The sequence below is a fragment of the Rana temporaria genome, chromosome 2, assembly GCF_905171775.1.
Source record: "Rana temporaria chromosome 2, aRanTem1.1, whole genome shotgun sequence".
Lineage (NCBI taxonomy): Eukaryota > Metazoa > Chordata > Amphibia > Anura > Ranidae > Rana > Rana temporaria.
The window spans coordinates 339291137-339313166 of NC_053490.1; the positions used below are offsets into that span (position 1 = coordinate 339291137).

Here is a 22030-nt window from a genome sequence, read left to right on the forward strand (position 1 = left end):
AGAACATCCAGTGTGCATGAGACCTTCAACTCACGCCTGCTCAGTGATATTTCAGCATCACCACACGTCAGATTACTCACCCATTCACAATTTCATAACAAAATAAATGCCTATAGACAGACATTATGATATACACTGAACTATTAGTGGCAGAACACAAGTTTATTATGCTATATAAGGAAAACAAGAGTAAGGATTACACTATTATTAGGGATAACACTTACTTGAACAAAAATCTTCAATATTTGTCCATGTGCTGTCAGCTTGACAGGTAATGGTGGTACTTTTTCCTGGAATTTCATAATAACTAGTACTACGATCACATGTGTAAACAACGGTTTGTCCTGTGGTTCCAGAAGTCTCCTTAATGGGGTTTGTGTTTGGTTTAACTGGAGGGGGACCACAATCACCTACAAATAATTGCAGAATTTAGGAAGTATTCTAAAGAGATTAACAAACAGCTTCATTCAAATATTTATCATCATTCAAGAAAAACAGTGCATCACTTTTTAGAGGGCAGTAGAGCAGAAACCAGGTATTCAGGTCCAATTTTTTTTTTCCAACCAAAGTTGGATTTCACTTGAATTGAGATTGATAGTGGTACTGTCTAACAAACACAACATGCTGTATAATTTTTGATGTAAAACATTGCAGACATGGCAAAATGTAATTCCCCTTCCAGACATCATTGAACAGTTGGGGTGAACGATAAAAATGGCATCCACCACCTGTTTTTACCACCCCCCATGTGAATGAGGCCTTAGTCTTCAATGTATAAGCCACAGCTCTCATATGCGCAGCAGACAAAAATACAGCTCTAGCTGTAGTATCCAGCATATATAAATAAAGGAATTCTAAGGCCCGACAAGCGATAACTTTTTTCCCTTAAGGCTGCTCTCACACCGAGTAGCGCTAGACGTTTTTTAGCGGCGCATTACCGTCCTTTTCGTAGCGCTATTCGGCTGCTAGCGGCTGAAAAAAGGTTGAAAATGCACGTTGGTTCGGCGGAACTGCCCATTGATTTAAATGGGCAGGGGCGCACTGCAAAGGTGTGGCTAGCAGGACTTTTTTACCATCCTGCCAGCGCACCGCTCCAGTGTGAAAGCCCTCAGGCTTTCACACTGGAGTGAAAGGAGAGGCTCTTTCAGAGTGCTTTGCAGGCACTATTTTTAGTGCTATAGCGTCTGCAAAGCGCCTCAGTGTGAAAGCAGCCTAAGAATTTATATCAATGTCTGTGCCTGGAGTTTCGCTTCAATTAAAGATTACACATACAGTTAGATGACAGCTGATGAAGGATCATGTCCTAATCCATCCCTTCCTTCAGGTCATTTGAGATTACTGCATCTATTCAAAATTACCTATAATAATAATAATAATAATAATGCAGTGATGAAATATGAAAGGGTGGTAGATACTGAACTATGTTATGATTATGAAAAGTAGCAAATCTTGGAAGGGCCGTGCTTCACACGCATCTTTCTTTTCAGTGCTTTACCACAACCTGATTATCCAAGGTGGTGGTGTACTCCAGTGAGTTCTCAGTACTGGGTAACATGCAACAATTCCCATCCTCCTAAATATCAGCAATCAGTGACAGAGTGCCCCAATTGCTGGGCCTTAGCACTGTCACATAAGGGCATGGAGGAGCCTGGAGAGCCCTGTCTTTTAGAAAAGTAAATGCTGGATTTCAGTGGGTCGGCTGTCATTACTGTAGAAAACTCTGTCCCATATACAGTATATACTATTTTAGTGCAACATATACGTTTTCATTGAAAGAGATACCAATACTGAATTTGAAAAAATGATTGGTGTGTCCTCTATTGGATCCGGCACCTCATCTCTATGAAATGGTATAGGGTTGTGAAAAATGAGGGGGGATTATAACGGTGCCTTAAACAAGTCACAAAAAATTATAATCAGAAACCAAAATAAATGCAACATTTTATTAATAGTATAAATTGTTTAAAAAAATAGACAAACAATGAACTAGAATTGACTATCACAATATCCCGACATGTTTCGGCTAATCGTTGCCTTCATTATGGGTGTGCGAGTCAATCAGTGTATTTAGTACAATCTATTGAAGAGATATATACAAGTAATTAATACAGATTATATAAATGAATGTTTCATAACAAGGCTAGGTTCTCAAAGAATAAACAAACAAAATAGATCCAATGTGTGGAAAAAAACATTGTGAAGGACTGTGCGCCAAAGAAAATGCCGTACCTACCCCAAGTCAAACCAAGAGGCAGAGCGAGATGCTGCAAACCAAAGCGACACCAATAGCAACACCAGACCTAAATTTGGTTGAAGGGGGCTAGTATTGCAAACTAAAAAACATAATTCAAAAGAACTAATTAGGGGTTAAAGACCACAAGATAAAGGCTTATGGTTAATTGTCCCCAAGTAAGGGCTAGCATAGCCTCCATACATACCTAGTTTGAACACGTTAAATAATTCAAATGGGTGGGCGCTGAATGAACTGCCAATGGTGTAAACTAGCAGTTTAATCAATGGGTAAGTTAGCTGCATCCATCAGCACAGCCCATAGATTGGCAGGAAAAATGAAGATCAGTCCTAAAGAGAAGGATAATGAAAAAGACCATTAAAAAGAAGGTCCTAAAATAGCAATGATGACAAGCAAGTCATCCAAGAAAACCAAAGTATAAAGACCCAGATGGGGCAGTGTATTTACCTGTAACGGTTATGAACAAAATATCAGCTCACCAGTAAACAAATGCTGGCTGAGCCTGTTTAAATAGCCCCCCAGCTGATCAGTGATGATCATCACCGATCAGCTGTGGACAAAATGTAGCCAACGCGCGTGCCGTCCAGCGCCTACAATCCCCAGAGTGCTGAGCGGCATGACGTCAGCCGTACCAAGACAACGAGCCAGCCAGACGCACGCCACGCCAATAATCTGTCGCGTAATTCATTGGCCGCTTTGACAAAATCTGATTCTAATGTACAATTTCTTCTTAGCCGAATAAATTGACTATAAGGGATGCTATTGAGAAGGGGTTGAGGATGTGCACTAGCAGCATGCAATACCGTGTTGCCTGCAGAAGGCTTACGGAAAAGGGAAGGATGAAGTCTACCCTCCTTGTCAATATGAATCTGCAGATCAAGAAAATGTATATGAGATTGGCTACATTCCATAGTAAAACTTAGGTTAAAATCATTTATATCCATCAGCTGCTGGAGCTCATCCCTGGTACCCGACCAGAAAATCAAAATGTCATCTATGTATCTTGACCATGTAATCACATGCTGCCTCAAAGACGACAGACGATCGTTGGAAAAAAGTTGCCTCTTCCACCCCCCCCCCCCCAGGTACAGGTTAGCATAGGAGGGGGCACAAATGGTCCCCATAGCCACACCCTGTACCTGGAGGAAATGGGAGGAGCCAAATAAAAAAAACATTTCGAGTGAGAATGAACTCAAGCAGCCGAAGGACAAACTCACTATAACAACCAAAGGACGAACCACGTTCGTCCAATTGTGTCCGAATGGTGGCAATACCTTTTTCATGGGGAATGGAATTAAAGAGGCTTTCCACATCGAGTGCAACCAACCAGGTGCCTGGTGGAAGATATTTACCATCGATGTTCCGAAGATCAATGGTATCTTTGACATAGGACGACAATGAAATGACATGAGGATGTAAGTACTTATCAACCAAGGCACTCGCATTTTCAGTCAGCCCGACAGTCGGACGAACAGGGGGGTGAACAAGGGATTTGTGTACCTTAGGCAATGAATAAAATGTCAGTGTTTTCGGATCCTTAGTGTTCAAATAACTCCAGGTGGGCTGGTCAATAGTACCATCCTGGTATGCCTTGAAAATAATGGCACGATATTCTTGAATAAAATTCTCCACCAATGTGCTCGAAATCGGTCAATACCAAGATTTGTTGTCAAGGATGTCGAGGCACATGCGTTCATATGCCGCGACATCCATGACAACCACATTACCGCCCTTATCGGCTGGCTTGATAACCAACCCCGGATGTGTTTGGAGATCTCCAAGTGCCTTACGATGCCTCGAGGATAGATTAAAGTAATTTTTCTTAGATAGATCCATATTTTTAATTTCTGAGGTCACTTGTTGGACAAATGCCCAAATGTTAGTATTAGTATGAAGTGGGGGAAAGTTACGTGATTTGGGTTTGAAAGACGTTGGGGGGGGACACACCGGGGATGACCAAACCCGGCAAAACAACATTTGCTGGGTCGTCGTCATCAGTGTGTCCCTCCTCCCAAAGAGACATCAAATCATCCATAGCCTGGAGTTCTGATTCAGAAAATTCCATTGGTAAAAAATCATCAACAGATTCAGAAGAGAGAGAAGACGGTCGATCATATAGGACTTTAAACGTCACGCAAAAAGATGTATATCTTTCACAAATTGGAATCTATCAACATTCGTCCTAATTTGAGTACAAAAATCTGTTCAGCAGTCAAAGTGACAGAAGAAAGATGAATTATGTCTAATCCTGAATCGTCCGTACTGGGGGAGTGTTCAAAGGAATCTGAACCATCTCCAGTGCTTTGCCTAAATAAAAATAGGTGCAATTTTAGGATCCAAAGATTGTGTGCTCTGTGGGAACATGGTCGTTAGGGTAGGTTCACTGCCCCTACGGCGTGAAGTGGAAGAAGAAAGAAGCTTATGATAGGCGCCTGATCTAGAGTGTGAAGCTACAAATGAATTAGAGGCAACAAGTGATCTAGTGGGCATGGGTGTAGACATATGCAGGGCCGTTTGAAGGAATTAGGGGGCCCCAAGCAAAATGGACATGGAGGTCCCCCCCCCGCATGCACAGCGCAGAACCACAGCAAGCAGAAAACCAACAGCAAGATGAATCACTAGTGCCTTAGCATAGCATGAAATATAAAAGAGGGCTCCATATGGTGTAGATCAACCAATGAATTTTATTTATAAAAATATCTTACAAATCAGTGTAAATATAGCCAATAAAAGTGATCACAAAATGGTAAAATATGAATAAAAGCAATGTGGGAAGCATAAAGTTGCTGGCATCTTTATGCTTCCCACATTGCTTTTATTCATATTTTACCATTTTGTGATCACTTTCCATCCTACACTGACCACTACACTAACCTACCTGATCCCTACACTGACCTACCTGATCCCTACACTGACAATGAAAAGCTGCCACTGTTCCATCAAATGCTCCCACTGTGCCCCCCCCTGCCCGCTGTCTGATAGAGGGGGTGGCTGGAGAGAGGGGGGTGGCGCCCTTATGGACACACTGCCTCTAGACAAACAAGACCCCCAGCTAGGAGGACTGTGTGTGGGGGGGGGGGGCGGCGGGGGGCGGTGTGATAAGAAGGGACCCTAATAAAGGAATCCCCCTCTCTTCCCCCTCCAGTTATGAGGATTGCAGCGGGTGATATTAGGAGACCCCCATCCAGGAAAATAGGAACTCCCCTCCCTCCCCCACCAGTTAAAAAAGACCCCCAGCTTAGAGAACTGCAGGGGGGTGATGGGAGGACCCTGCTCACCCCCTCTAATAGAAAAAAAGAGCACTGGCCAGGAAGACTGCAGACACCCCCCGAGAAGGTGAATAGTCTGTAGTTATAGTGACTGTGAACAGATGAAGAAAGTCATTATACACACAGCAGCCCCAGAGGGGGAGGAGGGGGGACTCACAGTAAGATAAGGAGGAAGAATTCCTGTACAGCTCCGATGTCTGCAGCTCTGGGCTGTTACTGCTGCCTCTGTCTGTGTTCTCCATGCTGCTGAAACTTCTCTCCCTTCACCAAGTGTGGACAGACGATCCCAGGCTCTACACAAGGGGGAGGGTGGAGGCGGGGAGAAATATGTGCAGGGAGTTGAAGTGCCCCCTTCCCTTATTGGTCAAAGCTCTGAAAGCAGATAGTAAGGGAGAGGGGGATTGGTGGTCCAGGGCTGCCAATGATTTGATCGGGTCTCAGGCAAATTTGAAACCCTAAGCACTAGTGCAGAGGAGGAGGAAGTGAAATCCTCCTCCACCTTCAAGCTGGGCAGTGACGTCACTGGTTGCCAGATGCTTGGCAGCTATAGCAACCAGTGATTTGGTTTATAGTCAGATGGAGGCGGAGCCAGAGGCAAAGTTAGGGTGGCTCAGTCCGCCTCTGTCCCATGATTTCCTGAATGTCCCGTGTTCTTTTCATTCCGGGACAATGTACGTGGGCACCCTAGTTGGGGGCCCCCTTCCAGCTCGGGGCCCCAAGCAATTGTTTGCTTTGCCTGTCCTGTAGCGACGGGCCTGGACATATGTACATTAGTAATGGCATCACGCACCCCCGGTGGTCGACGAGTAGAATTAGACGCAGTGGTGCGATGCTGCGAATCAGAGGAAGTGGCGGTGCGGTCCCCTTTACGCTTTTTGGGGAACATGTCTTGAGAAAGTTCCCTGAATAATGTGGAAGTGCTGGACGAAAAAGGAGAAACAACATTAGGTGCCTGAGTGTGAGTTTTAGGAACATTTGAAGACGAAGGAGGTTTAGTGGTAAAACTCTCATGTGAGGGTTGATTCCATCTATATGTATAACCATTCTCATGGGCCATTTTATCTCTTTGGAATTTGGCTTCCTTATTATTGATAATAGTCAGGGTATATTCCTCCAGACGCACTTTAAGATCTTTTTCCTGTTGAGAGAATCTGGGGGAAGTTTGAATAAGAATATAATCCTGATACCAGTTGGAAATTTGAAAATCTAAAGTTTCCAATTCTTTTTCATATTGATTACTAGGGATGAGCCGAACACCCCCCCGTTCGGTTCGCACCAGAACCTTGGAACGGACCGAACGTTTCGAACCCCATTGACGTCTATGGGACTCGAACGTTCAAATTCAAAAGTGCTAATTTTAAAGCCCAATATACAAGTTATTGTCGGAAACAGGTTTGGGGACCCGGGTCTTGCCCCAGGGAACATGTATCAATGGAAAAAAATGGAGTTAGTACTCACCGGTAACTCCTTTTCCGGTAGTCTTCCAGGACAGCCCTTGAGAGATGGAGTCTCCTCCCATCGACCCAGGAAACACATTACCAGCAGTTCAAAAGGCGGTCCCTCTGATCCCTGGTCAGTCTTCCCCAAGAACCGAAGGATGGAACTGCAAAATATAACTACAACAGGTTAATACGTTTAATGCATTACCTATAAAAGGGTGGGATCGTGCTGTCCTGGAAGACTACCGGAAAAGGAGTTACCGGTGAGTACTAACTCCATTTTTCCCTAGTCGTCTTCCAGGACAGCCCTTGAGAGGATCCCCAAGTACTCACCAGATTTAGGGTGGGACCACAGCTTGGAGGACTTTCCTCCCAAAGGCTTGATCCTGGCTGGACAGTAGATCCAGTCTGTAGTGATTTGTAAAGGTGGAAAAACTTGACCAGGTTGCCGCCTTACAAATCTGCTCCGGAGTGGCACCAGCTTTCTCTGCCCAGGATGTTGCAAGTGCCCTCGTGGAGTGAGCTTTAATACCCCCTGGAATGTCTAATCCCACTATTATATAACTCTCTAGAATAGCTAATCTAATCCACCTAGCTATCGTGGATTTGGAGGCTTTCTGACCTTTATGCTTACCAGAGAAAAGAACAAAAAGGGAATCCGTTAACCTGAAGGGGTTTGTTGATTCCAAGTATTCTAGAATGCATCTTCTTACATCAAGGAGATGAAACCGTCTCTCCCTGCTATTAGAAGCGTTCTGATAAAAAGAAGGTAAAATAATATCTTGGGACCTGTGAAAGTTTGATGTCATTTTTGGCAGGAACCCAGGGTCTGTTTTTAGAACAATTCTATCTTCCAAGATTTGAAGGAAAGGCTCCCTGACTGAAAGTGCTTGAATTTCACTCACTCTGCGTGCTGTAGTAATTGCTACCAGGAGCACAGTTTTCAAGGTGAGTAGTCTAATGGAGGCCTCCAAGATGGGCTCAAATGGAGCACCCAAAAAAGCTTTGAGAACGACTGCCAAGTCCCATGTTGGAGTTGTTTTTGTTTTAGCTGGTTTTTGTCTGGCAACTGCTTTGCAAAACCTAGAGATAAGATGGTCTTCTTGTAGTCGTTTTTCAAGAAAAACGCTTAAAGCTGCTATTTGCACCTTAATAGTGCTGAGGGACAACCCCTTGTCTACACCGTCCTGTAAGAATTGTAATATGTTTTTAATATTCTTTTCAGATTCGCCATGTTCTGACAACCAAGAATTAAATTTTTTCCAGGTTTTTCCATAAATTGCCCTGGTGACTGGTTTTCTACTCTGTAACAGAGTTTTGATCACCCTTTCTGATAGGCCTTTTTGCCTTAGTAACTCTTCCTCAGTAACCACGCTGATAGTTTTAGCATGGCTATCTGAGGATGCAGGAGAGGTCCTTGTGACAGAAGAGTCTCAACGGTGGTTGGTTTGTTAAATTTTGTATTGTCGTAAACCAAGGCCTCTTCGGCCAGAAAGGAGCCACCAAAATCAGAGATGTTTCCTCTACTAGAAATTTTGACAATACTTTTGGAATGAGATGCAATGGTGGAAATGCATAACCTAGATTGAAAGTCCACGGGACTTGTAGTGCATCCACTCCCCAAGGGTGGTCTCCTGGGTGCAGAGAGCAAACATTTTGAACCTTGGTATTCGCCTTGGTTGCGAACAGGTCTATGTCTGGGTACCCCCACTGACTCGTTATGAGCCTGAAAGCTTCTTTGTGAAGAGACCATTCTTGATTCGACACTAAATGTCGGCTCAAAAAATCCGCCGTATTGTTCTGTTCGCCCCTCAGATGAATTGCAGAGATGGATGTTAGATGAGTCTCTGCCCATATGAACATTTGATTTGCAATTGACATCAAGCGAGGGCTTCTGGTACCACCCTGCTTGTTCACGTAGGCTACTGCCATCACATTGTCCGACCGGACCTGGAGATGTTGACCCTGTAACTTGTCCTGAAAGGCAAGTAGAGCCTTCAGAATAGCCACTAGCTCTTTCCAATTGGAGGAAGACTTCCTTTCCTCTGGAGTCCATTTTCCTTGTACCCAAAGGGTATTGAGGTGAGCCCCCCAGCCCCAGCTGCTTGCATCTGTGGTCAGAATGTATCTGATAGGAGGGACCCAGAGAACCCCTTTGTTCAGGTTCTCTTTGTCCTTCCACCACCAGAGTGAACGTTTCACCCTGTTGGGGATTGTTACCAAGTCCTCCAGATCCCTTGTCTTTATCTGTTCCAGTAGAAAGTTTTGTAGTTTTCTTTGGTGGAACCTTGCCCATTGCACAGCTGGGATGGCTGATGTCATAAGCCCCAATGCAGACATGATCTCTCTCACTGTACAATCATGATTTGTTTGAAGAAAAGTCATCCGATGATGTATTTTGGAGATCTTTTCTTCTGGCAGGACAATTTTTTGCTCTGACAGGATCCTGTAACCCAGGTACAAGATGTCCTGTGTTGGAGTCGTTTTGGATTTCTCCAGACTGATTATCCAACCTAGATTTCTCAGGCTTTGCTGCGTTAGCTCTATGTCTTGACAGAGTTGTCTCTCCGAGGTGGCTGTGAGGAGCAAGTCGTCCAGGTATGGAATGATTGATACTGACTGTAGTCTCAGAGGGACTAGTGCTTCTCCTAGGACTTTGGAGAATATCCTTGGAGAGGACGACAGCCCGAAGGGCAGAGCTCTGCATTGAAAATGATAAGTCCTTGATTCTATTTGAATCGCCATCCGAAGAAATTTCTGGCATTCCTTCTTTATTGGAATATGAAGGTAGGCGTCCCTTAAATCCAGGGTTGCCATAAAAACTTCTTTCTGCAGAAGATTTTTTACCGAATAAATAGACTCCATCCGAAACTTCTTGTAACGGATGGAGAGGTTTAGGGGTCGTAGGTTCATGATTAGTCTGAACCTGCCTGAGGGTTTTTTGACTACAAAGATATGAGAGTAATAGGAACCGGTGTCAATACCTCTTGATCCACCATGTCCCCTATTAGTAGAGGTAAGGCCTTGGCCTTTTCTGAGTGACTGGGCAACTTTGTCACTAGGAATTTGGACGGTGGTTTGCTGTGGAATTCCAGAGCATAACCTCTCCTGATGATGTTGAGGACAAATTCGTTTGAGGTTACTTTTTTCCACTGGGGAAGAAAGTTTCCTAGTCTCCCCCCCACCGGGACTTTGATGTCACTGTGGCTTGGGGTCTGGACCGGGGCGATTAAAAAGAATGCTCCCTCTCCCCCTGCCTTTTTGGCCTGCCCAATGTTTTTTGGGTTTGAAATCTTTCCCAGTTTTTTCAGGTCCCTTGGGGGAACGAAAAAACTTTTTCTGAAAGAAATTTTTCTTTTTAGGGGGAAAGGACTTTTTCTTATCCGCAGTCCTTTCTAAAGCTGTATCCAATTCTGGACCAAAAATAAGGTCTCCAGTGAATGGAACACTGCATAGTCTGGTTTTGGATGCTGTATCTCCAGCCCAGGTTTTTAACCACAGGGATCTTCTTGCTGACACAGAGAGAGCTGCAGATTTTGCTGAAAGTTTTACTGCATCTGTAGCTGCATCCGAGATAAAGCCAGTTGCTTTAAACAGCATAGGGAAGGTCTTAAGAAGATCTTCCCTAGGGGTACCAGCCTTGAGATGTTCTTCCAGCTGAGCTAGCCAGAACTCCAAATTTTTGGCTACACAAGAAGTAGCCATTGCAGGTTTTAAACCTGCCATAGAGGCATCCCAGGCCCTCTTTAGGACAACGTCAGTCTTCCTGTCCATTGGATCCTTCAAATGGCCCATATCCTCGAAGGCCAGATCCGACTGCTTGGATACTTTAGATAGGGGGGCATCCAGCTTGGGAACCTTGTTCCAAACTGCCTCTGGGTTCTCGTCAAAAGGGAACCTCCATTTAAGGGAATTTGGAAAAAATGTTTTTTTATCTGGCTCCGCCCACTCTTTATGGACCAGCTCAGATAGCACCTCATGAATGGGGAATACTCTGGCTTTTTTCCTCCCTAGGGCAGCATACATGGCGTCATGCCTAGATAACGGAGATTCCTCTTCCTCAATATCTAGTGTACCATAAATGGCACCTAACAATTCATCTACCTCTTCGACAGATAATTTGTATTTTGACACTTTGTTAGCTGTGACCTGATTTTCCTCCTGATCTGAATCTGCATCGGAGGTTTCAGGTCTAGCTAACTCAGGGCTATGCTCCCTTTCCCTACGGGGCTCCCCTGAGCTAGGCATAGTGGGGCTTGGAGGAGGGGAAACAGTATTAGAACTACTGGTGGCAGCAACCGTGCTAACATTAGCAATTAAATCTCTAAGAGATTGAAAGGTAGATGCCATTTCTTCCTTAAATGACCCCATAAACCTGACTACTGGAGAGTCTGCTTCAGATTTAAACAATTTGGCTATGCATTGTTTACATAGATTTTTATCATAACAAGATGATAATTTAGTACCACAATTTGGGCATTTTTTACAGCCAGACTCCCTAGAGGGTTCTTTAACCTGTAAAGAAAAGAGAAAAAACATACTAAAAAATTCTACCCTCACTGAGGGAGACACCCGTGCTGCTACCACCACCAGTACAGTTTCCCCTGGGATGTGACCCCCCATGGAGCAGTACCCAGCCACCACAATATGTCTAGTAATTCCCCCTGAGACATGCCTGGCAGCCTACCTGGGGAATGCTGGTGCCTGCGTCCTCCGGAGTGAACAGGGACTGCGCCTCCATGGTCGTTCCCTCCTCCAATCCCGCCGCTCGTCCGGTATGGCTGGATGTAGGCTGGGATTGCAGGACCAGTCTGGGCTTCCTCTTCTCCCCCTGCGCCTCGTGGAGACCCGGAAACGGAAGTCTCAGCGCTCAGTTATGACGCGATTCCGCCGGAAATGACGCACGGCATCTCCGGCCCCGCAGAACGGGGCGAATTTTGAATCCGGCGTTCGGGGGGAACCGCGCCATTCTGCCACCGGCCTGCATCGGCACCGGGAAGAGGAGAGAGAACGGGCCTGCTCCGATAGGCTGGACGGTACCCGTGCCCATCACCAAGAGGTGAGACTTCACAGGGCGTACAGAAAAGACCCAGTCCCCTGTACGTCCCATTTTTCCCTACAGGAGAGCCCCTGAGAGATGAAGTCAAGATGTTCCTTTAAGGTAACATGTTCCTCCGACGGAGGAAACACAAAGACTGACCAGGGATCAGAGGGACCGCCTTTTGAACTGCTGGTAATGTGTTTCCTGGGTCGATGGGAGGAGACTCCATCTCTCAAGGGCTGTCCTGGAAGACGACTAGGGAAAAAGTTTTAAAAACTGTCTTTTTTTCTGCAGCAGCGATTTTTAATGATGCTTAAAGTGAAAAAAAAAATGAAAAATTCCTTTTAAATATCGTACCTGCTGGGTATCTATAGTAGTGGCACGTGTTTAGAAATGTCCCTGCACAAAATGAGATTACTATAAGAAAAAAGTAATTTAATACTGCTTGCGGCTTTAATGTAATGTAATGTTTGGTCCCTGCAATATGGATGAAAATCACTGAAAAAAATAGCATGGGTTTCCCCGCCCCCACTCCCCTCAGGTCATTACAAGACCCTTTGGCCCTATATACTTTGAACAGCAGTATACAGGCGGTGCAAACAAGACAGGGACTGTAGGTTTGTTGTTAAGTAGAATCTCAACCATGTCATACTTTGCTGCTGCATATTGCACAATTTCCTAAAGAGACACTCAACAAACTACATGACACTTGTGCCTGATGAAGCCATTGATGTTCCAGTGGCGGCCCGTGAGGCTGGCCATACAGGCTTGGCCCCCCAAAGCGCACGTGCTGTGCGGCAACAATATGTCGATTATTTTAGGGGTGGGGGGGGGCATTCCAATGCCAGATCTTGGATGAATACATTTTTCTGGTAAAGAAAAATTCTAGATAAAAGGGGGGTTGCCATCCGGGGCCCCCTTTAAACAAATTCTGTGAAGAACTCCTGTTCTCTGAAGGCCTCCATTATTTCTGCAAAAATTATGCAAAAAAAGCTAATGTCAGTCAAGCCTCCACTACTAAGCTTTCTCCCCATATCTAACCCACAAACTCATCCACTGATCATAAAGTCCAAAATCAAGTTACGTACCATCGTACTAAACGGTCATTTCTTCCGCCTTGTTCCACAGACTGTGAACAACGTTTTCACTCACGCGGTATACCTTTATACACTGCGCATGCGAGAAGCTCTGCACGTTTCCCCGCCCCTGACGATCGTTCTAGTACTTTCCCTGCCCTTTTTTCGGTCGTTCAATGCAATACACCATGGAGGACACACAACAAGCTGCAACCTCAAGCCAGGAGCGAAGCCAGGCGGTAGCACACACCAGACAGAGGAACAGGAGGTACAAGGACACAAATATGGCGTTTGAGGAGATGGTGGAAATCCTAAGGAGGGAGGATTATGATGGGAAACATGGCCCTTACAAGAACCCAAACAAACTGAAGGCCCAGATCATGGACAATGTGCTAAAGACTCTCCACCATAAATTCGGGGTGCGCAAGTCAAGGGAACAGCTCCGCAAAAGGTGGTCTGACCTTAAATTAAGAGCCGGAGCAAATGGAGAAGATCAAAAAAGTCATTAGAAGAAGCAAGTAATTTTCAGGTGTACTCCGATTAGTTTTTTTTATTATTGTGCGGCATTTGCTTTTTCTTTCATGTTGTATATATACAGTCATATGAACATGACACTAGGATAACCCAGGAGAAAGCTACAATAAACCCAAATTAGAAAATAATCAAACAAGTCGGGGGCGCGATGAGGACGTGACGTGTGTGAGGTGGGAGGTGCCGGATTGCTCTATGGCGGCAGGAGACACCCGCCACGCTGAGGCTCCAATGCTACCATCCGGGACCCCGCAGACATCAGAGTGAGAGGCTGGGTGCTGCGAGGACCGAGCGGGAGCTCCATCTCCACCCAGGACCCGACATACCCAGGGGACTCAGTGTCCCCACGAGACGCGCCACGCTACGCCAGAAATTTGAACTGCTGCATCTCCGGACCGAGCTCCCATCACCGTACGGCTGGGAGATTTTCAGCAACCCGAGCGGAAGACACAAGGAGGACACGCTGTACGAGAGACAGCGGGGTCCCCACGAGATCTCCCGGAAGCTCATTGGAGCTCAGCGGTTCTGCAGCAGCGTCTGGAGGAAATCTATGGGTCTGGTGAGGCGCTCAGCAGAGCCGAGCTTGGTCGGGTCCCCCCCCCCCCTGTTTTCCTACTGTTCCTGGGGAGTTTGACTTTTCTCTTTCAGTGTATAAGGCAACCTTTAGTGCAACGATGTTGTAACGGTCACCACCGTTTACGACCTTCCATCCCAGTCACGACAGCTTATCGACACTCCACAATCAGGCAAACGAACGAGACCCATAAGAATTCCCCCCAGAAACGAGACACACAGCTCTTGTTTGAGGTTCAAAACAGGGAATGACTCTTTATTATCTGCACATGGTAATACATTTCTCTTCAAAATACATCCCTCCCACCCTTGGGAAACAGGGTGGGTTAAATTGTCCAATGACAATGGTGATACAGGTCAGGTGTGTTCAAACTTCTCCTTCAGCAAACAGTCCCAGCAGGGGGGGGCTGCTGGAGTGATTCCCCCCCTTTCCTCACAGCAAGACATTTAAACATCCCATAACAGGTATGCAGACTGTACCAAGCTCCAATACACATAGCAGACTTAATTACCACAATAGACAATGGAATGCAACCACACCCCACCCCTTTCATCACAGCAAGCTTACTAGTATACATCAACCACCAACACACAATATATATACAATATCTGACCGCATTAAATGTGACTAGCACAGACCATAGTGGGGGTCACAATTAACCAACATCTTACAGTGTCTCAAAATCCTGCAATACGATGTCCCATCTCATGTAATACATGAATACATGAATTACGATTCACTTGCCACCCCATGCCCAAAGGGCACAGAGTGGACTCAGACCCAAGAGTTATCAGTGACGCTGACACAGGAGTATCCTCCATCCTCACAAAGTCTTTGGGTGTCACGGGTCATTCTGTTACAGATGTTAATACCTATTTGCCAGTTTTTACAAGATGTGTTTACCATACGAACAGTAACTGAATATTGTGCTCCGACTTGTGACCCATAAAGATACTGGGGAAATAACCGGGGGGTGTGTCACCCGGGCTAATTTAGTGGTCCATCTGCTCTCTCTCTTCTAATTCACCTTCCGCCTAATGGCATATCAAAGAGTCTGATCGTTTGCCCGCAAGAATTGAACGGTATTGTATTGCACGACCGGTTTTGGGCTAACCTGAAGGCAAATAGTAGCACCGTAAGCAGAGTAGTAGCACCGTATTAATGCTGCTTATGCTGGATTGGTCTCCCCTCACAATATAAAAACAACACGATAATACATTACAACCTCCTTAAACAGCAAATTTACTGTAAAGACCCGGAGGATCCCAAATAGCAAGGGGGAGACCGATTCATCACACCTGGCAGACACTAATACCTATGGACAATCTCAGGTAGCATCGATAGCCCCTTAATTCAAAGCTATACAGATTTAAAACGGGAAGTTGAGCTAGGACCAGGAGGAAATAAGTTAATTAACGCCTCCATACCAGGGGTATAGACAGAGGTTGAAGCGCATTCTGTTTTTACCTTTCTAGGACCTGCTTAACGGTCCTCCCCATAACCGAGTTAACAACATCTTCCACAGCCTGAGTGCTAGGAGGTGGAAAAAAAAAAAAAACAACACACAGGGCTCCATCAACTCTCGTGTAGGCAACAGAATTAGGGACGGAATTAAACGTCAGAACACCCTCAAACTGGGGAAGAGAATTAGACCTACAAACAAAAATAAGATGAATAGGTCCACGAGAGGTGATGCTTCAAAAGGTGCCTAAAAAGTAAAGCCGGGACCAGCTCAATACAGCATTATATGACCCAAGAGGGCAATACCAAAAGTCCTGGAATAGCAAAAAGAAACCGAAAAAAAGAAGAATGAGACTAAAAGAGGGGAAGGGAGCTCGGACCGTTCTAAAGGGGAAACGACTTTAGAAAGTGAACATGAGCAAAGCAGATTAGAAGAGATAGGCCAGGAGACATTGCCGCCATCGAAGGCCGAGATGAATGTGATGTTGCTGAGGATGGAAAATGTTATTAAAACAGAAATTGACAGGATAAGAACAGACTTAGGAGGACTCTTAGAAAGAGTGGTGGAGACGGAAAAAAGAATAGAAGAACAAGATCACAAATTAAATAAATTAAAAACACAAGTCCAAGTTATGACAGACAATCAAAGAATGCTAGCATACCGGATAGAAGACCAGGAAAATCGCAATAGGCGACAGAACCTTAGAATCCGTGCAATAATTGGAGAAAGGAGAAGATTTAAGAAAGATTATGAATATACTATTCAACCCCCTGTTAGACAAACCTGCAGAAGCAAAGCCCCTCAAAATTGAATGGGTACACCGGGTAGGGAACCCCAAACAGACAGAAAGAAAGGGACCAAGAGATGTCATAGTTCGGTTTCGGGAACTATGAAGATAAAGCTGAGTTCTGGGGAAGGCTGAGGGAGCAAACCCCCCATCAGATATAAAGAGAATGAGATTCAAATTTTCGCTGACTTATCGAAAGAAACATTAACAAGGAGAAGACATCTGAAACCCTTATTAGAACTAATGCGTACGCAGAACGTAAGATATCAATGGGGTTTCCCTGCAAGCCTTATTGGCCTAAAGGGGGGGATAACCGCACGGCTAAGATATCCAGAAGAGTTGACGGGGTTCTGTCAAAAAATGGACTTAATAGCTCCGGATCTGCCGGACTGGGTAGCTTAAATAACAAAGGTTGCCTTGACAGTGAACAGGGGGGGAGGGGGTAGGGGACAGGGGGGGGAGGGCAGCCATGGGGCATTCTTGAGCATCACCACTACGAGGGGAGCCAATGGTAAAGGAGAGGAGGTTACCAACAGCGGCTCCTAGGCCAAGAATGGGCCAAAGGGAGAGAGGGGAGGGTGGGGTAGGGGCGAGAGGGAGGGCACCGGGGGAGGGGGGGTGGGGGGTTAGGGAATGTGTCAGGGGGAGGGGACCATCTCGGAGACTCCACAAGAAAGATTTAACTACATTCAAACTACCTATAGATGACAGAAATTAGTTTTCTCTCGTATAATGTGAGAGGTTTGAACTCTCATGTTAAGAGACACAAAGTTCTTAGTGAACTGAAGCACTATAAGGCAGATGTCGTCTTTTTACAAGAGACCCACTTAACATCGGAGTCCAACATAAAGTTGTATTCCCCTAATTACCCCACATGGTTCTATGGAGACACAATATCAAAGAGGTCCCGCGGGGTCGCTATAGGAATTGCGAGAGGTGTCCGGTTCACATTGGGGGACAGACTGACTGACCCCGAAGGTAGATTTTTATTTCTGAAAGTAAAATTAGGAGGGGTGGATTACACCCTGGCAAATGTTTATGCCCCCAATGTGAATCCAGTCAAATACGTAAGCAAAATCCTAAGAAAATTAAAAGATTTTGAGGTAGGGCATGTGGTGTTAATGGGGGACTTCAATATCTGCATGAATCCAGCACTCGACAGCTCGTCCTGGGCACAGGGGACTAACAGCGAGCAATTAAAAGAATTGAAACAACGAATGTCACATAACCAAATGATAGATGTATGGCGAACCCTGCATCCCAAAACCTGCGACTACACTTTCTACTCCCCTGTGCACAGGTCGTACTCGAGGATAGATTATATGCTCATAGACCATAGATTACTTGAGAGGGTAATGGATACGGGAATTGAGATTACGACAATCTCAGACCATGCCCCTATAACTATAAAAATTAGTACATCACTACAGAAAACAAATCCACCGGCGTGGAGACTGGACGAAAGTTTACTTGAAGACAAAGAGGTGGCAGGGAGAGTCCAAAATAACTGGAATTCTATTTCCGGGAGAACGATACGGAGGGGATCTCGGGGGCATCCCTATGGGATGCCCACAAAGCATATATAAGAGGGATTTTTATTGCTGAGGGGGCAAGGAAAAAGAAAGAAAGCACCAGGAAATTAAAAACTTTAATTGTAGAAATGTATAAGTTGGAACAAGACCATAAAACACAGGGCCAAAAGAGAGAAACACTCCACGAATTGACTCTAAAAAGAGATGTGAAAAATAGTGAGACCAGAATAATTTGACAACATTTGGCTGCTTGGGGCCAGTGAACGTCAATATTTAGGTCAAGGGAAAAGGGGGAGGGATTTTGGAGGGGACTTTTCGCGGCACTGATAGAAACGGTCTGATAAAAAATACCAATATTTATTTAACAAAAAAGAACAGGTACAGTACAAAGACAATTTAAGAACAAACCCCACATTTCACATCAGAAAGCAAAAAACAGACTGTGTCTTAATGTAAGGAATCGATGACCTCGACCGGTTTCGCGGTGATTTACTGCTTCTTCAGGAGGAGATTTTTTTCCAGGTTGGTCAATTGATCAAACATGGAGCCTGGTACAAGCCTTCTTTGGCGCGTGGAGGGGGATATTTTATTTAGACGGGCTCATAACTGCAGTAAAGGTACGCAAATTACTGGGGCACAAAGAAACAAACATTCTCAGCCTTGTGTATACTGTCTCATATTGCCAGGGTAAGGGCAATCACTAGGCACTTGGTCCAACTTGGCTAGAGAATGTCCACGTGTGTCCCCAGGGAGAGCATCCGTGCTAACTCGGAAACCGGTCGAGGTCATCGAGGTCATCGATTCCTTACATTAAGACACAGTCTGTTTTTTGCTTTCTGATGTGAAATGTGGGGTTTGTTCTTAAATTGTCTTTGTACTGTACCTGTTCTTTTTTGTTAAATAAATATTGGTATTTTTTTATCAGACCGTTTCTATCAGTGCCGCGAAAAGTCCCCTCCAAAATCCCTCCCCCTTTTCCCTTGACCTAAATATTGACGTTCACTGGCCCCAAGCAGCCAAATGTTGTCAAATTATTCTGGTCTCACTATTTTTCATATTAAATGGGATGTAGGCACCTTTTTACTTTTTGTACCCTTATTCTAAAAGAGGCGACACTCTCCTTGTTTTTCAATCTAAAAAGAGATGATTATAGAGCACTTTCAGAGCAAGAAACAAGGAGACTATTAAATAGAAGGGTCAGAGAAAGATACATTTGGGGGAACAAACCCAGTAAGAACTTAGCTAGAATGGTGCAAAAAAAGAAAACAAGAAACTTCATTGAAAAAAAAAAAAGAATGGGGAACTAGTCTATGCAACTAGTGATATAGCCGAAGTCTTTAGAAACTACTACGAAGGCCTATACGCCGTACAACAAAAGAATTGGAACTCTGGTGAGAAAGAGGCCAAAATAAGGGCAGTGTTACAGAAAGCAAACTTGCCTAAGATAGAAGGTCAAGTAAGCGTAAAAATGGAGGAGCCTATAACGGAGGAGGAAATAGGTTACGCCCTAAAAAACTTAGTTAAGGGGAAAAGCCCAAGGCCAGACGGCTTTACGACCTTATATTTGCAAAAGTTCAGTCCCATTCTGATACCTAGACTCTGCCACTACTTTAATGGGTTGGGGGCCGATTACGAGATGAGACGGGAGGCATTGGCAGCAACAATTACTGTAATAAAAAAAAGAGGGAAAAGATAATACACTTTGCTCAGGCTTTCGGCCCATTTCATTATTAAATGCAGATACAAAATTGTATGCCAAGATTCTGGCCGAACGCATGAAGGGGATAATGACAATCATGGTACATATGGACCAGGTGGGCTTTATACCCGGCAGGGAGGGGGAAGGACAATGGGGTTAGGGCTCTCCTTCTCCTTTGGAAAATTAAAGAAAGTGGGTCCCCCGGTCTACTCCTGTCAGTGGACGCTGAAAAAGTGTTTGACAGGGTAGACTGGGGGCTCATGACCCAAACGCTAGAAAGCATAGGAATCGGTCCGAGGATGATGGGGAGGATTAAAACTCTGTACTATCACCCTTGCGCTAGGATCAAAATCAATGGGACTCTATCTGCACCTCTTGAGATGAGGAATGGGACCAGGCAGGGGTGCCCCCTGTCCCCTTCTCCTTTTTGTTCTCTCGCTGGAACCTCTTCTGGCAATGGTACGGAATAACCCCGATATTTCGGGAGTTAGAGTTGGAGAAGAGGAGCACAAAATGGCCGCCTTTGCAGACGATATCCTATTCTTCATAAGCAGCCCCAGGACTACACTCTCCAATCTAATGGCAAACCTAAAACAGTATGGCGAGGTTTCGAATTTTAAAATGAATATATCCAAGATGGAGATTTTGAACGTCAATATTTCTAAGGAGGAAAAACGACAACTTCAAACGGTGTTTAACTTCTCTTGGCAAAAAGAGATAAACTATCTGGGTATAAAACTAGTAAACTCCCTAAAGAAAATGTATAGAGTCAACTACATTCCCCTGTTAAATGAAATTAAACGAGAAATTAAAACTATCTTCAACCGACCAATTTCATGGTTCTGAAGGATAAATGTTGTAAAAATGGTCTTCGTTCCAAAAATATTATATAAATTTCAAATGGTCCCAGTAGCATTGTCACAGACTTACATTAAAATAATAAACTCTCTGCTGATGAACTACATTTGGAAAAATAAAAAACAAACAGAGGATCTCTGCTCAAGTACTAAAACAGAATAAGAAAAAGGGGTGGATTGGCGGTTCCAGACATCAGAAAATATTACTATGCTACGGTCCTTTCACGGGTTATAGAGTGGGCTAAAGAGAATCATGACAAAAGATGGATTAACATTGAATGTGCACTTGCAAGGGCACAATTAGGGAGAATAATTTGGAATCCACCACAATACAGAACCTTATACACCTCCACACACAAAATTACATTTAACGCACTTCGGGTCTGGGATAGACTTCACAAACAATTGAAATCGAAATTTAATTCCCCACTGATGGATCTTAAAGATAATGAATACTTTGCACCAGGGACTAAAGAGGTGGGTGGAAATTGGATTAGAAATAGAACCCAGGTTAGGGATATAATTCATAAGGGTAAAATTTTGATACGTCACAAGATTAAAGCTAAGATAGAATCCATTAAATTAGATGAATGGCGAAATATACAGCTATCACTCTTTATTAAGCACCTACCACTACCCCTGCGCCCATGTGAGGAATATACACTGATCGAAAAACTTTGTACTACTGATAGTTCAAAAGGTAATATTTCCAAAATTTATAGGTTTCTGTTGAAAGGGGAAGAGTCAGAGATCCCAAAATACATCTTAAAATGGGAAAGAGAGTTAGATGCACCTAGAGGGAAAACGTCAGCAACAAGAATTATCAACATGATCCATACCTCTGCAATAGATGAAAGGACTGCCGAGATGAATTTTAAATGCCTAACGGGGTGGTACGCTACCCCAGACAAAACCAGCAACTACAGAGAAGGGCAGTCAGCAGACTGCTGGAGAGGGTGTACAGTAAGGGGGACGATGGCCCACCTGTGGTGGGACTGTCCGAAAATAAAAAACTACTGGAAAAAAATTCTGTCACCGGTTAAGGTAATAACCAAGAAAGAGATAAAGAAGACCCTTGGGTAGTTTTGTTCCATGGGGGGGAAGAGACCATAAAAGAATATAAAAGATCCCTGACTCCCCACCTGCTTAACGCAGCTAAACGATTGATCCCTAAAAAGTGGAGGGAAGCGGAAAGCCCACAAGTGTGGGAGTGGATGGATTCTGTGGAGGATACATATAGGAGGGAGGGGTGGAAGGAAGGAAGGGGTTGATGAGGAGAACGTAGACCACAGGGACAAATTGGAAAGAATTAAAAAAAAAAACAGGGGCTACGCGGAAAATCTGAGAGCTATAGAAAGGTTAAGTAGTATTAAGGCTTAATTAGTAAAGAAGGGGCAGTGGGAGTCACGAGATGGCGGGGTGGGGGGCGGGAATGTTGGCTCAATTTATGTATTCCCTCATTTTTTTTTTCTAAAGTCATCTTACTCCTGATTAAAATTGAAAAAAAAAAAA

At 44.5% G+C, this 22030-nt stretch overlaps 1 protein-coding gene across 5 annotated transcripts in view; it reads right to left on the reverse strand.

The window, feature by feature from the left end:
- The window catches only part of LOC120928427 (CUB and sushi domain-containing protein 1-like), a 368880-nt gene that overhangs the window by 241413 nt on the left and 105437 nt on the right, over nucleotides 1-22030 (reverse strand). For all 5 annotated transcript variants that reach the window (XM_040339531.1, XM_040339530.1, XM_040339527.1 and 2 more), the window contains exon 3: nucleotides 225-410. In XM_040339531.1, the coding sequence (XP_040195465.1) occupies nucleotides 225-410 (186 nt within the window). The remainder of the gene's footprint in view (nucleotides 1-224; nucleotides 411-22030) is intronic.